This window comes from Teleopsis dalmanni, chromosome 1 (genome assembly GCF_002237135.1).
Source record: "Teleopsis dalmanni isolate 2A chromosome 1, ASM223713v2, whole genome shotgun sequence".
In the NCBI taxonomy this organism is placed as follows: Eukaryota; Metazoa; Arthropoda; class Insecta; order Diptera; family Diopsidae; genus Teleopsis; species Teleopsis dalmanni.
In genome coordinates, this window is record NC_051846.1 from 74,335,838 (window position 1) to 74,351,565 (window position 15,728).

At 28.2% G+C, this 15,728-nt stretch overlaps 1 protein-coding gene and 2 non-coding genes across 3 annotated transcripts; 2 read left to right on the plus strand and 1 right to left on the minus strand.

Annotated features, from left to right (window-relative positions):
* Positions 1-3,068: 3,068 nt before the first annotated feature.
* Positions 3,069-9,432, plus strand: LOC119672881 (glutactin; the record flags this gene model as incomplete). Its single annotated transcript, XM_038084041.1, has 7 exons — positions 3,069-3,098; positions 3,586-3,744; positions 7,545-8,015; positions 8,078-8,278; positions 8,334-8,502; positions 8,565-8,761; positions 8,817-9,432. Coding segments are annotated over 7 exons (1,818 nt in total), but the record flags the coding sequence as incomplete, so codon positions are not given.
* A 2,252-nt stretch (positions 9,433-11,684) lies between these two features.
* On the minus strand, positions 11,685-11,756 carry Trnaa-ugc. Its single transcript has one exon. It is a non-coding gene; the product is annotated as a tRNA-Ala (tRNA).
* Positions 11,757-12,569: 813 nt separating this feature from the next.
* On the plus strand, positions 12,570-12,765 carry LOC119673645. Its single transcript, XR_005252159.1, has one exon. It is a non-coding gene; the product is annotated as a U2 spliceosomal RNA (small nuclear RNA).
* Positions 12,766-15,728: the final 2,963 nt, after the last annotated feature.

The window sequence follows — 15,728 nt, forward strand, 5'->3', positions numbered from 1 at the left end:
AACTAATTTACTAGAATCAAAGGTGACGATATTAGTTTTTTGGAGTTTCGGTACTCGTCTGCAACTTTCATTGGAATTCAATTATGAACTGAAATGCCAGTGGCAACTTTCTGTCAATTTATTTAGTTTAAAAGTGAAATGACAAAATATGTTTAAATATAATTTAAAAATTTAATAATATATATTGAAAGTCCAAGCGTATAATTACCATCATATTTAACTAATGTGGGTACATGGAAATTCCATTGGTTTTAATTGATCTCATGCAGCAAACTATCTGTCGAAATCATAACGTAAAGATGAACCCGCAGGCTTTTAATTTATTCTAGTCAATATTTGTGTTGCCAGTCATTTATTTAAACCAGAAAAATATTTATTTAACAATTAATAATAAACAAAATAAAACAATTTAGTATAATGTACCCCGCAAACAGAAATATACAATTAGTCGGAAGCGGAGAAATGGGGCTATTTAATTTTTACCTGATATTTTTTGGGTGGTTTGTTTTATCTAATGATGCCGTGAAGTGATATTTGCATTAAGCTGTTTAAATAGATACTGGCATATCCGACTACTCAAATTAGCTATTGATTGTAGTGAATCTTTATTAGATAGAAGTTATATTAAAAAACTATTATATATTTTTGATGAATATTGATTTTATTTCAGTAATATATACATGTATTTTTTATTTTATTATTTTTTTTTATGTATTTATTTATGTTATATATTTTTTTATTTATATATAAACTTATATTTTATGAATAATGTATATATTATTTATTTATGTATTTATTATTTGGAAGAGTTTTGACAAAATATACGTACTTAACAATAACAACAAAAACGAAGTACCGGAAGGAATACTAAAACACAGTTCAACAATCTCCAGGTAACATCACATATGTGAAGGAATTTGCAGATTAATTATTAGTACTAGTGACTGGACGTTCAGGCAACTTTACAATTAAAGAATACACTATGAAAAAAATTTTAGTGCTTAACAGATTCTTAAAATTTCAAATAACTTTAGGTGTACATTTTTTATAGGCTGTTGTGACAACAAGCATATATGATAATTAATTCAAATAATGACAAATAATTCATACAAGAACAGTTCCAAGCAGTTAATAAAGTATATTATGCATATATCGTGTTATAGAATTCATGACTATCATTACAATAGACCCCGTACTGTAATTTCAGAGTGATAGTTCCAATAGACGAGTTAGGATTTTTATACAAAAAATACTACAAGAACTATTTGATCGAATAAAGGGTTAAAGGGACAGTTATGAAATTGGACCCTTTCGCAGTGGAAGAAATGAGTTGAACTCATAAAAGAACAGTGACTAATCCGTAATTCATACGTAATGTCAAAATATCACAGAAATAAGAACGTCAGTAATCTCCAACTAATAACTGAACTAACCAAATGAATAACTGATAATTACTGATAACAGTAGTTATCAGTAACATAGTGAATGATGTTATCGCTCCGTAGACAGGAATGAAAGCGTGTGATCAATATAGTTAAACCTCACTTGTTAAAAATAATTATAATAATGATTGTTTTTTAATATATGTACAGATATATGTACAATCAATTATAAAGAATTGATTGAGCTAAAATAAATTATTTTTTATGAATAGTTACAAACTTTATAGAACTCTAAAAATACAACAATTTCATTTGACTTCGTTAATTATTTGAACTTTTCATTACAAAGAAAAGCTACATTCTAAAAAGTATTAAACAAATTTTCTATATTCTATAGACCTATATATTTGTGTAGGTTACTTTAGATCCAAGTCAAATAATTTATTTTTTATGTCAGTCAACAAAATTATAAGTTCTTTTTTTGCACACATTTTGAATGACATGTCAGTTCTATATATTTATTGTATATTACACATATCATTAAAAGTGATTATAATAGATGTATCGATTGACTTCAGAGTGATAGAATCAATATTGACGCTATAGGTTCTCTCTTTCAAACCCTGATAGAGCAGATGTGCAATATTATTTGTTTTCTCTACTGAACCGTATATGGTACAGTACTCAGCCCACCTAAGAGGTAGTACTTATTATTAGTACAGTAAATATATTACACAATGATAGATGCAACCAACTCCTATCACTTGCTTTGCTATTTTTTGTTAGTGTCAAAACCAAAAAGTACGCTTAATTTTTTTTTTTTTACACTAGGTGGAAAGCATCTTCCATATGAGACTTGAACCCACTAAAACTATAGCTCAGGAATGCATAGGGAATAGATTCCGAATAGATTCAGAGGACCATGCATGTCCGAGGCTGGAAATCTCATTTCAGAATACTTCCAGAAAAGGAATAAATTATTAAAAGGTCTAAATATATCTAAGCCATAAAAAAAAATTGTATACGGTTTTAGAGGTGGGTAATTGTAAATGAAGTTAGAACAACTAGGTTTAATGGATTATTTAAGAGTACAATCTATGTAGGGGGTTACTATAACAACGGTTATACAACGGGATTATTCTTCGTGCTAGCATTGGTCTGTCTTTCTAAAGTGTTCTGTTCAGCTAGCTAAATTGAGGCTAGGGAATCCCTATATATGGTGCAATTGATGTTATATGGAATCATGTAACCAATTCATTGGAGCAACAATTTAAATAATTTAAGGTTTACCGATAAATACAATTACATCTTGTTCATTTTAGATGTTGTAGGTAGGACCATAAAGTTTTGATTACATTGACTTAAAATGTAATTTTATGTTAGCAGAATTGTTCTTTTGATGAATTTTAATATAGAGGTGAAAATAAAGTCATAAAAATCAATTACTAAAGTATGTAAATCATTTTCACCTATATGTTTTTTAATGACCTCATTAAAGTCATTGAAGGGAAAGACTCTAATAAATTATTAGGAAGTTGTAGAAATAAAAAAAAAAGTATGATCATACAAAATTGGATCCATAAAATTTTGCTAAATAGTTTCCATCAAATTTAGGTCCACCATATTTAACACCCTCACTTAATGTAGAGTATTTAAAGCAGTTTGTATTTATACTGAAAATTAATTTTACTTTTACAAAATCTCGTAGAATCAGAAGTGCTGACATGGAGAAGAAAAGAGAATGATGGAAGCAATAATGGCCAGCATATTTGCATATCAAATCGATAACCGTGCTTAATTTCTGTTTTATGTTCTTTTGTTTTTCGCTATTGACCGCGGTGTCTTTTTTCTAGTCAATTTCAGTTAAATGAGCCATCATCTGTAGATTCTGTAGAAATTGGTTAAATACGTTTAAAAAGACTAAGAGTGAAATTTTTCTTAATTCTTTATATGGCGAGGGGAGAATGCAAAACTTATGACTTTTTTTCTAAGCCAAACTTTAAACAAAACCGGAGACTTAAAGCGTTTTCTTTTTGGTGTGAAAGGGTCAGTCTTGCAGCGGTTTCGGAAGTGTGCAGTGTTTTGCAATATAAAAGTTACGAGAAATCCATTTTAAAACTGTTTGAAATTGTTTGAAATTTATAGAAAAATGTTCGCTACTAAATATTTGAAACAATTTGTTTTTGTCGTTTCGGTCGTTCAGATTTATGGATATAATGAAGAAACTGATACAATAGTAAATTTACCTAAGCTAGGTTCAATACAAGGAAAAATTTTAGAAACTTCCTGGACAAAACGCGAAGTGTTACAGTTTGTGGATGTTAAATATGCTGAACCACCCACTGGAAAATATAGATTTAAGGTGGGCTTTAAAAAAATTATTAATTTAAAAAAATAATTAATTTTAAACATACTGTTTCTTAACATTTTTTTATGGATTTCAGTAAAATTATAAAAAAATTAAAATATAGACTTAAAAAGAAATTACATAGAAAATAGCAATAAGTAATTTATTTCTTCGTTAAATACATAAGACAGGTGATCGATCCTTCACAGATGATAAATAACTATAATATACAAATTGTGTAAAAAATAATTGCTTAATAGTAGTTGTGATTAAATAAAAATTAAAATATCTATATATGCACATAAATAATAAGGAAATATGCAAATGAATTAAAATATTGTTGAAAACGCACATTCTATAAAAGATATATCCTGTTTTTAGAGTGATAAATGTTTGATATGCATGTCGCATTATAAAATATCTGGTTAACATTTTAAATAAATTTACAATTCGGCTTACAGAAATTTTATTAAGTATTTAAGTTGTATTATTACAGCTATTAATAAAAAACAGTGTCATTTATATGTTCAGTACTGAAATTTGCAGTCAGGCCCGTAGCTATGGAGGGCTAAAGCTACCCAAAATGTATCGAAGGACTATGTGTTATGTCTGATTTCTGATTCTGGCATAAACAATAGTTTGTCTTAATACCAACTTAAAATTTAGAATATTAAGCTATAAAGTTCATGTATGGACCAATATATAGATATTGATTTCAGATTGAATAATAATTGTCTTTAGCTCTTTCATGTTACGAGTGTTAACGTAAACCTTGATTTTAAAACAAGCGATAATCAAAAGTTTATTAATATATTTATTCTTGATAGCCGTTTGTTGTTATTATTCTGATAAATTTTTCGCCTATGAAATTTCGTTTTCAAAAATTTGATAACTCCATATATTGTGTGAATCATAGTGAAAATTTCAGAGCTTCAGATTATTCAATAAAAAAAGGGTTTTGTAGAAGAAGATTTTAATTAGTGTAGCACTCTACATTATTGGGTGCATGCAAGAACAGTTAACGACATTGTCGCAAATATCTGCAACATTGTATGTCGCATGAAGTACCATTCTGCGTAGGACATTATAATGCCAATAATCTTATTTAAGTAAAAGTACAACAAACTGTAACTTTTTGGAAATCTGATAATTTTATTGAACTATAAGTGAATTCTCTTTCTTTTATAACCAACGATGTAGGTTTATCATGAATTTATATAATTAACTGCTAAATATTTATTATATGCAATAAATATATGTGACATTTAAAACTATGCGTAATGCAAAAAACATTATTAGTGATTAAAAGTTCCAGTGACTCAAAGTACAGCGAGCGCAGAAGACCTGTGTATTATAGGTCGTGTACTACAGGATTTTATAAGAAGCATTCCGTATTTCGAGATATAAGTTAGTCATATTTAAAATCCAAACCATTGATTTTAATTTTTTTATTATAAATATGTTAAGAAATTATATATATTATTATTTTATTAATACAATATTATTTTAATAATATAATATTCTTAATATTGTTAAGAAAATAAATACATACTCATCAAATTTTTGTAAAATCTGTACCTAATCAATCACAAATGCTTGGTAATTGTTTTTGTTATTAGCTGTTTTTTCTAATTTATTGAAATATTATTCAGTTTTTTTTCATATAATTATGGAGTGCTTCTTGGTCATATAATGTATCATCTGATCGGTGAAGTCCATTCCAGCGTACCATGTGACTCATTAGTTTGTAAAGCGTGTATCCTAGTCAATTGTATTTCTTTTTCTTTTATCGTTTTAGATACGATGTTGATATGTAATGTTTCTTAATGTAAGTTGCTAATGATTCTTGATCATTTGTTCTTTAAAATTTTCCATAGACATGTGTTCCGATATATCTGCAGTTCATTGCAGACAATATTTGCAAACAACAATGATTTAAATCTACATAGTTAGTTGGTTGGTTGTAGTGACATGTTATCAGATAACCTTTCATGTACCTCAATATCTCAGGGATTTTTAGTTATTTTACTACCAGTTTCCTCACAAGAAACCATTCATCCCATTGAATTTAGTTAATTTAAAAGATCTTTTGACTTTACCGATGAACTGTTTGATAAGCTGTCCACATAGCACTCACAGAAAACTTTAATTTCGTCGTTGCTTGTATTCGAGTAGTTTCGGGTAGTTTTTCCATATGTATTTATGACTTCCAAAATTATTTCTTGCATTCGCTACCTTTTATTAACATCAATTTTTGCGTTAATTTAAGTTTAAAGAATACTGGAGAGATGCCCGAATTGATTAACATCTTTAATATATATCTTACTTACTTACTTATCAGCCATTACAGACGTGAGTCGTCCTTGGTCGCGTCGAATAGCCTCCGCCAGCTTCCCAGATCAGTAGCCTGCTGTCACCAGTTGGTAGTACCGAGCGCCCCCAAATCGTTACTTACAAACAGTTACTTAATTTGAGTGAAGATTATTTTTAACCTCTTCTCATTTTTGCAGACAGTATTATACTTGCGACTGCATTAGAATGTGTATGCTTTTGAGAGAAACCACTTGAACAGTATATTCTATATCTTCGAATTTAATTTGAAGACCCTAGTCGATCACAGTGGTCTGCATATCAATTATTTTGAAGTTGTTTTAAATTAACAAGCTAAATAGTGAACATACAGTGTTCTTCATTATATTTTTATATAAAGGAAGTGCTAATAATGTACAATTTACTGATATATATTACTTTAGTTTACTATTGGAAAACAATCCTCCAATTTTTTTTATTTATATTTTTTATTTTAAAAATAAAGACAACTGAATACATCATATTACATAAGACACAATTTAATGCCATATCATACCTGAAACATAGAAATCAACCAAGTCCCAATTGGAAACTAAAGATATTGACTATCAATTTAATGTATCTTCGAAATATGCAATCCTGTATATAGTGAGATTCTTACTATAGCATTGTAACTACATTGATTCAATACAATTTAAATTAAGACGCCGATCTTTCATAATTATTAATCTGTCCAAAAAGAAAAAAAAATGTATACATATAAGAGTTTATTGATTTCGTTATAGTTCTACAAAATTTATTACATATATATATATTTAGCCTACTAAAACATGCTTAGAATATGTTATCCTGCATATTTGTATTAGTTTGTAATTATAATTTTTATTCTATATTATGAATGAATTCTATACTTCAGAAATTTACCAGGACTATTGCAATCACAACCGGGATCTTCAATTTAAAACTATTTAAGTATTGTATAAAACTACTAGAGTATCATTACTTGATAATCAGAAATTTTGTCAGAAAGTTGGTTGAATTATCAACTAACGAAAATAGAAATACGGAACTTGTAGGTTTTTAGGGAAAAAAATGAGACCGCAACTTAAGTACTGAGAGCTTGTATTGGGAGTAACTTACGTTACTGGTGCATAAACGAAGGATATAATTAGCTTAGCGTTTTATATCGGATGTAGAAAAAAGATTAAGTAAATTAGGTTTGATACTACATTACTATATATTATAATTCTATATTTACAAAAATAGACTTAGAGAAACATTCTTAATTAATAATGGCGGCGTAGTATTAAAAATTAATTCATGAAAATTCTTTCTATACAATAATTTTGTATATCAATGCATAATACGTATATTTATATACATGTATATATAAATTTATATATAATATACCATACGCTAGAGATAAAATAAAAATACTTATTATATTATCATATACATAAAATCAATTGACTAATCAAATTAACAAATAATTTTCTTTACGACAGGCTCCACGACCCATTGAACCATGGGAGGACATAATGGATGCTACTGCAGATAAAATAGGTTGTCCATCAGTTGTTTCAATGGAATCATTGAAAAAACTTGATGATGTCTTAGATATTGAAGACTGTTTGTCAATGACTATAACCACACCAAATGTAACCGGAAAATATCCAGTATTAGTGTATTTGCATGGTGAATATCTATATGAGGGAAGCAATTCTGAAGCTCCAGCTGATTACTTTCTAGAAAAAGATATTGTATTAGTAACACCGCAATATCGTTTAGGACCATTTGGATTTCTATCAACAAAAACTTCTGAAATACCGGGAAATGCAGGAGTATTAGATGTATTTTTAGCACTACAATTTATAAAACATTTTATTAAATATTTTGGTGGTGATGAACAACGAATAACTTTAGCTGGACAAGTAGGAGGTGCAGCTATAGCGCATCTATTGACATTGTCACCAATGGTAAATCAATAAAGTAATTTTAATAATTTCAAATTAATTATTATAAAAAATATATATTAAAGGTGCAAAAAGGTTTATTCCATCAAGTGATCTACCATTCAGGTTCAGCGTTAATGCCAATATTTTTGGAAGATAATCCACGCAAACATGCGCAAGAAATAGCAGAAAAAGGCAGATGTAAGATGAAAACAGTACGAGATTTAAATGAATGTCTCATGGATATGTCTCCTTTGGAATTGTTATCGTCTTTTATGGAACATGCTGTAAATATAAAAGATTACCAGTAGTAAAAAATTATTAATTTGTATACACTTACAGCTAGAAAAATCTGATTTAGGTGTAGGACACACGGGTGGTGTGCAATTTACTATTGGTGGTCCAAGTGGTGTCTTACCGGAACATCCATATGATCTCATGTTAAATACAACAAACAAATATCCTGCTATGGGCGGTTGTCCAAAAAATGCCGGAACACGTGTTTTGAATGGTAAAGTTGTTTGTAAATGACTAAAAATACGATTTGAATAATAAAAATATTTCTCTTTATAGAAATTGTGGAAAATGATTTTGAGGGTAAAATACCGGACGACGAGTATACAACATATGACTATATCGACCATGTCATACGCCAAGTTGTCGGTACGGATAAAACTATGTTGCTGACAAGTTTTATAACTCATGACTTTTTTAATCGCAAACTAATGGAAAATGGTACTTTTAGTTCATTAATACCACGTTTAATCGATGTAAGTATTTGTGTTTTATGTTATTTATGATAACTGATTTTTTAAAATAATTTAGGTTGCTGGTACCTTAAACCATAAGTTACCAGTATTGCTAGCTCTCAATATGAACAACAAGCATATGCCACAAAATACTTTCCTCTATTCGTTTGACTATGAAGGTGAATTTAATCGTTATCAAGACATGGATGAAGAAACTCATATGCAAAGCCCTTTTAAGGCTGGTGTATCCTTGACAGATGAAGCTTTATATCTATTTCCATATCCCCCCCATGTCACCAAGCTCAGTCCACCTGACGTTGCTATGGCGAAACGCATGATAGATTTGTGGACTTCATTTGTAATCGACGGAAACCCATTAGGATCTCATCGTGGCGGTTATTGGCCACCTTTGACAACACTTTACGGCCCGTATATGAAAATTGATGAGACATTTACAATAGCAGGAAATTATTTTAAAGAATTTTCGGCAACACTTTTTGATGAAGAGAATGGACATAGTTTAATAAGAGAAGTGTATTATCAGAGAAGCCATCGTGTAAATAAAAAAAAATATATGTTAGAATATCGAAAGAATTTGTATGGCCCAAGAAGTTCTGTTAAGCGACCCAATAGGAACAAGATTCGTCTTTTTAAACATTTTAATTGAAATTCAATTGTTATATTGTAGAAAATAAAACGTATTTCGTATAATAAATGACTTGCTTTTTTAATGCTATTAATACAAAATATTAAAGAAAATCAATAACGATTCGATATATATTTAATAACGATTCGATATATGTACATGTGTATGTATGATTTATTCCAAACAAAGAGAGGGGTACATAAAATAAAATAGATAGAAAATAGAACACAATAGAACAGACACATTTTGGGAAGTTTCCCCTAAAATACAAAAATGTAATATAGCATATTTAATCAATTAATATTATATGAATCAAATAAATAAGCTATTGAAATTCAATACATTAAAAAATTTTAATCAAAAATATTCGCTAATGTACTAGGCTGTTGACTACGTTTATGAGCCTTTAATAATAAGATAGTTCATAGGTATATACCGTCTAAAAAAGCTATAATTTTTTTTTTTAAAATTATTAATACTAAATAAAAATTGAATAGAACATTGTAATTAAAATGAATAAATGAATTACAATGTCTCTGTTAACAGCCCTCGGTGCCCATAAGTAGTCCTCAAGTACTACCGCGCCCAACGTTGTTTAATAATAAATTTAATAACATGTTATATTTGTTGGTAAATGCATCTAAATAAATCCAAGACAGCTGTTTAAATAGTAATAAAATTAAATGAAATAACAATTAATGAACTTTCTAAATGTATAAAACTATGAATGTGAAACTATCAAATCCAATCACTAATAACGACACCTGATATAACGTCCAATTTGGAACCTTTTATAGGGATCTCGAGATATTCATACAGCGACATATTGGGTTTTACTACAGTCAACTCTCACAAAATCTGTAATTTTACTACTGGCTACCGGTTATAACGATTGTTTCTCGTTATATCAGTGACAAGTGTAATAAATATATTTAATGATATTAAAAATTATTAAAAAATATATTTTTATTAATGTATTATTAAAAATATTCTTCAGCTGCCACTTTTCTGTTAGGAGCATTCTAAACAACCTATTACTTAAAGCAAATGCTGGCCACCTACGATAGAGGAACAATTCGATGTTTTTTTCTATGCTTAAATTTTTTTTAAAACAAATTTCTGATAAAATAACAAATGAATACATAAAATAATTGAAAAAATTATAAATATGAGCAGTATTTTCTGTCTTCTATTTTATTTGTTTAATTTATTTATAAGTGAACAACAACTATTAGTTAGAACATATGAATTGATCCGGACTCTTCTACCATAAGTTGTTATAAAAATATTAAGACTATAATATCAAAAGTATTCATAGGCAACTAAATTAAAATCAATTTAAATAATTAAAGCAACCAGAAGATATTTCTCTTATTAAAAGGTAAATGAAATGCTCAAATAAATTTTTTAAGGTTAGCAATAGTACATACTTTATAAAGGTTCCTCTGGTTTTCTGGTACGTACTTATCTGAAGTAAAGATGCTATGTTAAAATCCCTTACAGAAATTATATATTATTGCTTTGTAAATAATAGAAATTCTTGAAAAACTAAAACTATATATGAGACTTCTGCAAAATATGGTAGCAATTAAACATATTCTAACATTTAAATTAGCTATCTTTTCTTTTATATATAATTAAATAAGTTTATTTTTCTTTATTTAGTTGGGTAAAAAAAATCTAACCAAACAGATGCATTAATAAATGCACTAAGTACACAATTCACTTTAAAAAACCAGAAATGTAAACCAGATTCTCGAAATACTTTCATTAAATCTATATTGGAAATATCCGTATACAGATTGCCCATAGGCAATCATATTATACAGTAGCATTATAATTTTTAATTTAATTTTTTAATGTTTGAAATTGAATTAAAAATTAAAATCTTTTTAAAACAATTTCAGTTAATATAATTAAATTTTTATTTTATATTGATTTACTATTTATATGTGCATATAATATAATATACTATATTTTTTTATTACTAGAAAAACTATAAGACACAATTCATTCCTATCTAGATTAATAAAAAATGCATATTAATTACTTTACTCAGTTAAATTTATATCAATTACGAATCTAATGACGATATAAACAAAAAAAATGAAACAAAATAATAAAATGTAAAATTTGTTTCTCTTTTCATTTGCTTTGATCATCAATCCAAATAGTTGTGAAGAATAAAAAAAATAAATCAATTAAATAAAATAACAAAATTTACGGTTAAACTTATCAATTTGTATATTAACTCTGTGCATAAATATTTTAATTATAAAAAATAAACAAAAAAAAACTTGGAGATGCCGGGGATTGAACCCGGGGCCTCTCACATGCAAAGCGAGCGCTCTACCACTGAGCTACATCCCCTGTTGGATAATCTAAACTCAATGCACTTCAGGTTCTCCGAGAAAATAAATTTACTTCAATTTGATTGACGAATTATTTTTATTTTTCGTGACCTACTCAAACACAATTCAAATTATTTCTCAATGTTTCCAAAATTATTTGAAAATATTTACATACATTTATGTATGTACATAAGTACTTGAATACAAGTAGATAATATTAATTTAATTTGCTTTAAATCACATTTAAAAAAAAAGATTTTCATTTTATAAAGTAATATGTTGAGATACATATGTATCTTTTAACAAATATTTACGTATATAACATAAAAGAGTATACATTCATTTTGTCCATGAGAGTCACTCCACACTACAAATATGAACGTTATTTCTTTTTCTTCCAAGTTTTGCAAATACTTACTATACTTAAAAATTTTTACTAAATATTTAAATATTTAATATTACTATTAAAATTTAATATTAAATTAAATATAATATTAAATATTAAAAAAGGTCTAATAAGCTTTTAGTATTAATTAATATAGAAACTACATTAAAACATTTTTATACAATTCTGAAATTGCATTTCTAAATAAGGAAATATGTGTATGTAACATAGTATGGTCAGTATATATTGTTTTGGAATTTTTATAAATATTCATATATACATGTTAAGAGTATTTCAACCCTAATAAATGTATTGGCAGTGCCGTAGCAAAATGAATATTGTTAGTTTTGTACCTAAATTTAATTATGTTACATGCTGAAAAACTATAATTCTCATTGACTTGATAAATGTTCTCACTTATATAGTCATTTTCTGTATGGCAAAGTTATCGCTTCTCGGCCTTATGGCTAAGATCAAAGTGTAGTATCTGTTCTTATCAGCTTAACATCTGATAGATCCTCCATCGGAGGACAACAAATGTTAAACTGATTTTTGGAATCAGATGGAGTGTTTAGGGGCTTGCTCCACCTCTGTCGCGGGTTGGCCCGGTATTGCAGTACAGCCGGGATACGGCCCAATTATTAATACATTCAAAAATTAAAATCAAAGTTAATTAAGATTGAGAAAAAGTGATGAGTGAATTCACTTTCAACTCAAATTATTTGTACATTTTTGATACATACAGTTTCAAAGATGCAAATAAGAACGCAAGGAGTATTGTGTTGTCATTTTGAAGCTATAGTAAGTTGCACACATATGGCAATAGGTTTTTAATTATTAACTATAATTATATTGGTAAAGTTTTGTTAGACAATCCATTATGGAAAGCAGTGTGTATAGCTTGTCTTTATGTTAGGATGTTGAGAAGAATTCAAACGCATTTTTGCGATAATTTTATAATACTTTATAATTTAAAGTGTATATTTATATATAATTTCATTTTAATCAAAGCTACTTTTACAATATAATATTACAATATATGATATACACACAGCAGAAAAAGTATGCGGTCACCCATAAAATTTTTTCTTAAATTGGTTTTTTTAATTGATTTTTTGGTTTCTGATTTATTTTAACCAAAGAAACAACAATAAAGTTCTAATATAGAAAATCAATAGTTATTCTTTAAAAAAAAATTTAACACAATTATATGCAAAAGCAACAACTTTTAAAACAGAAAAAATCTACAAATATTTCTTAATATTTACATTAAAACAATTAAAATTCACAGAAATCTTAAATTTAATAGCCTGTGGGATAAGCTATGCTTTAATAACCTTTTTTAAGCGTTTTTGCATAGACTCAACCTGTTTTACAGTATCCTGTGCGTTTATTTTTAGCCATTCTTCCTTCACGACGGTTCTTAATATGTCTTTGTTGAAAATCGTATGCTGGCGAATCTTATTTTCCAAATGAACTCACAGATGCTCTATGGGACTAAGGTCTGGTGATTCTGGTAGTGTTTGAAGTTGCCTGAGAGCATACTACAGCAACCAAATTCGTACGATCGCTGTTGTATGCTTAGAGTCGTTGTCCTGCTGAAACAAAAAAGTTGCCTCAAACACAGTGACGACTGCTCTAAGGTGCGGAGGTGTGCGGTGAACACCCTAATATAATTTACAAAATGTTAAATAACATAGGTATATAAATTTATTAAGTATCTTTACATCAAGAATTATTATTATTTATTACATTTCCATATAAATATATATTTTTAAAGTTTTAGCAAAAACAATTAAATATAATTGTCTATGAAAACTCAATTAATTTGCTTCTGTTAGCCGCTATACTTGTTAGTTGTGCTCATATATTTGCAGCTCAAATCACAGAACATTTCTATTATATTTCGTCTCTCCCCTTTGTGTGCAAAGAAGTTGGCCGCACATTCATACGTTACATATGAACAAAATAATGTGCGTGTGCTCCCGTTCGTAATATCAGAAATAGAGATTTACATATATAGTGGGAATTGTATGAGAGTAATTTTCTGTTCTATTCGAATATCAACTGTATGCATACGAATCCAACATGATGATTTGCCAAAGTGGTTGCATGAGCGGCTGAAGTTTGCAGCTCATCTCACCATACATTTCTATCACATTTCGTCTCTCCCCTTTTAACAGCAGCACCCACGAATTTCTGTTCTTATTGTGCGGGGTACTTGTGCGGACATTGCAAGTGGTTTCGATTTTGTTTGATCACTGCACAAACATGTATGTTTCTAAGTACAAACTCTTTTGTTTGAAAAAATTTGGTTTGATGTTACGAGAATTATGTGAAGTTTTGTTTCTTCCATATTGATATAATATTAATCTTGTATATAAATTATTAATTTAATTTGTTTAATATGTTATTTTGTTAATGAATTGTTAATATAATATTGCGCGAATATATTGTTGCCTTATATAATATAGTTATTATTAATAAAAGATCTCATATATTTTAATATAAGTGGTACATGTAAAAACAACATTAAAGAAGGGCCGCACACCCTTCCAGATAGGGCACGCGTCGTCACTGCTCAAGCCCTAACATACTGTCATTTTCTTTCAAATTTATTTTTAGAATATTTACATACACATATTTGTCCTTTGTATGTTGTATAAATTCAAATTAACCAGCACTATTACTTGCTATACACTTCCAAACCATTATGGCTTCACCACCATGTTTCACCGTTGAAATTAAGTTTCGTTTCTCATAGACTGATTTGCTCCACCCAAGTTTCCTACCTTTGATTTCAATTATGCAAAATTAATTGTCATCGCAGAAAATAACTCATTTTCGGAACTTCATAGGTTTATTTACATACTTTCTGGCAAAGCTTAATCATTTTGTTATATTATATCTGGATATGTATGCCTTCTTTCTTGCATGCTTTTCTTCAAAATTATCGACACGATTGGATTTACTTTCACTTGAATCATTATGCAAAATCTTTCTCTATCTGACAGAATAAAAGGGCGAGCAGTGCAAGGTTTAGAAACGTAATTACCCGTCTCCTGGAAGTTATTTATAACTCCCCGCACAGATGAATTAGAACTTTATTGTTGTTTCTTTGGTTAAAATAAATCAGAAAACAAAAAATTAATTAAAAAAGTTAATCAAATTAAGAATAAATTTTGTGGGTGACCGCATACTTTTTCTGCTGTGTGCATATCATATATTGTAAAAGAAGTTTTGATTAAAATAAAATTATATATAAATATCCACTTTAAATTATAAAGTATTATAAGATTATCGCAAAAATGCGTTTGAATTCTTCTCAACATCCTAACATAAAGACAAGCTATACACACTGCTTTCCATAATGGATTGTCTAACAAAACTTTACCAATATAATTATAGTTAATAATTAAAAACCTATTGCCATATGTGTGCAACTTACTATAGCTTCAAAATGACAACACAATACTCCTTGCGTTCTTATTTGCATCTTTGAAACTGTATGTATCAAAAATGTACAAATAATTTGAGTTGAAAGTGAATTCACTCATCACTTTTTCTCAATCTTAATTAACTTTGATTTTAATTTTTGAATGTATT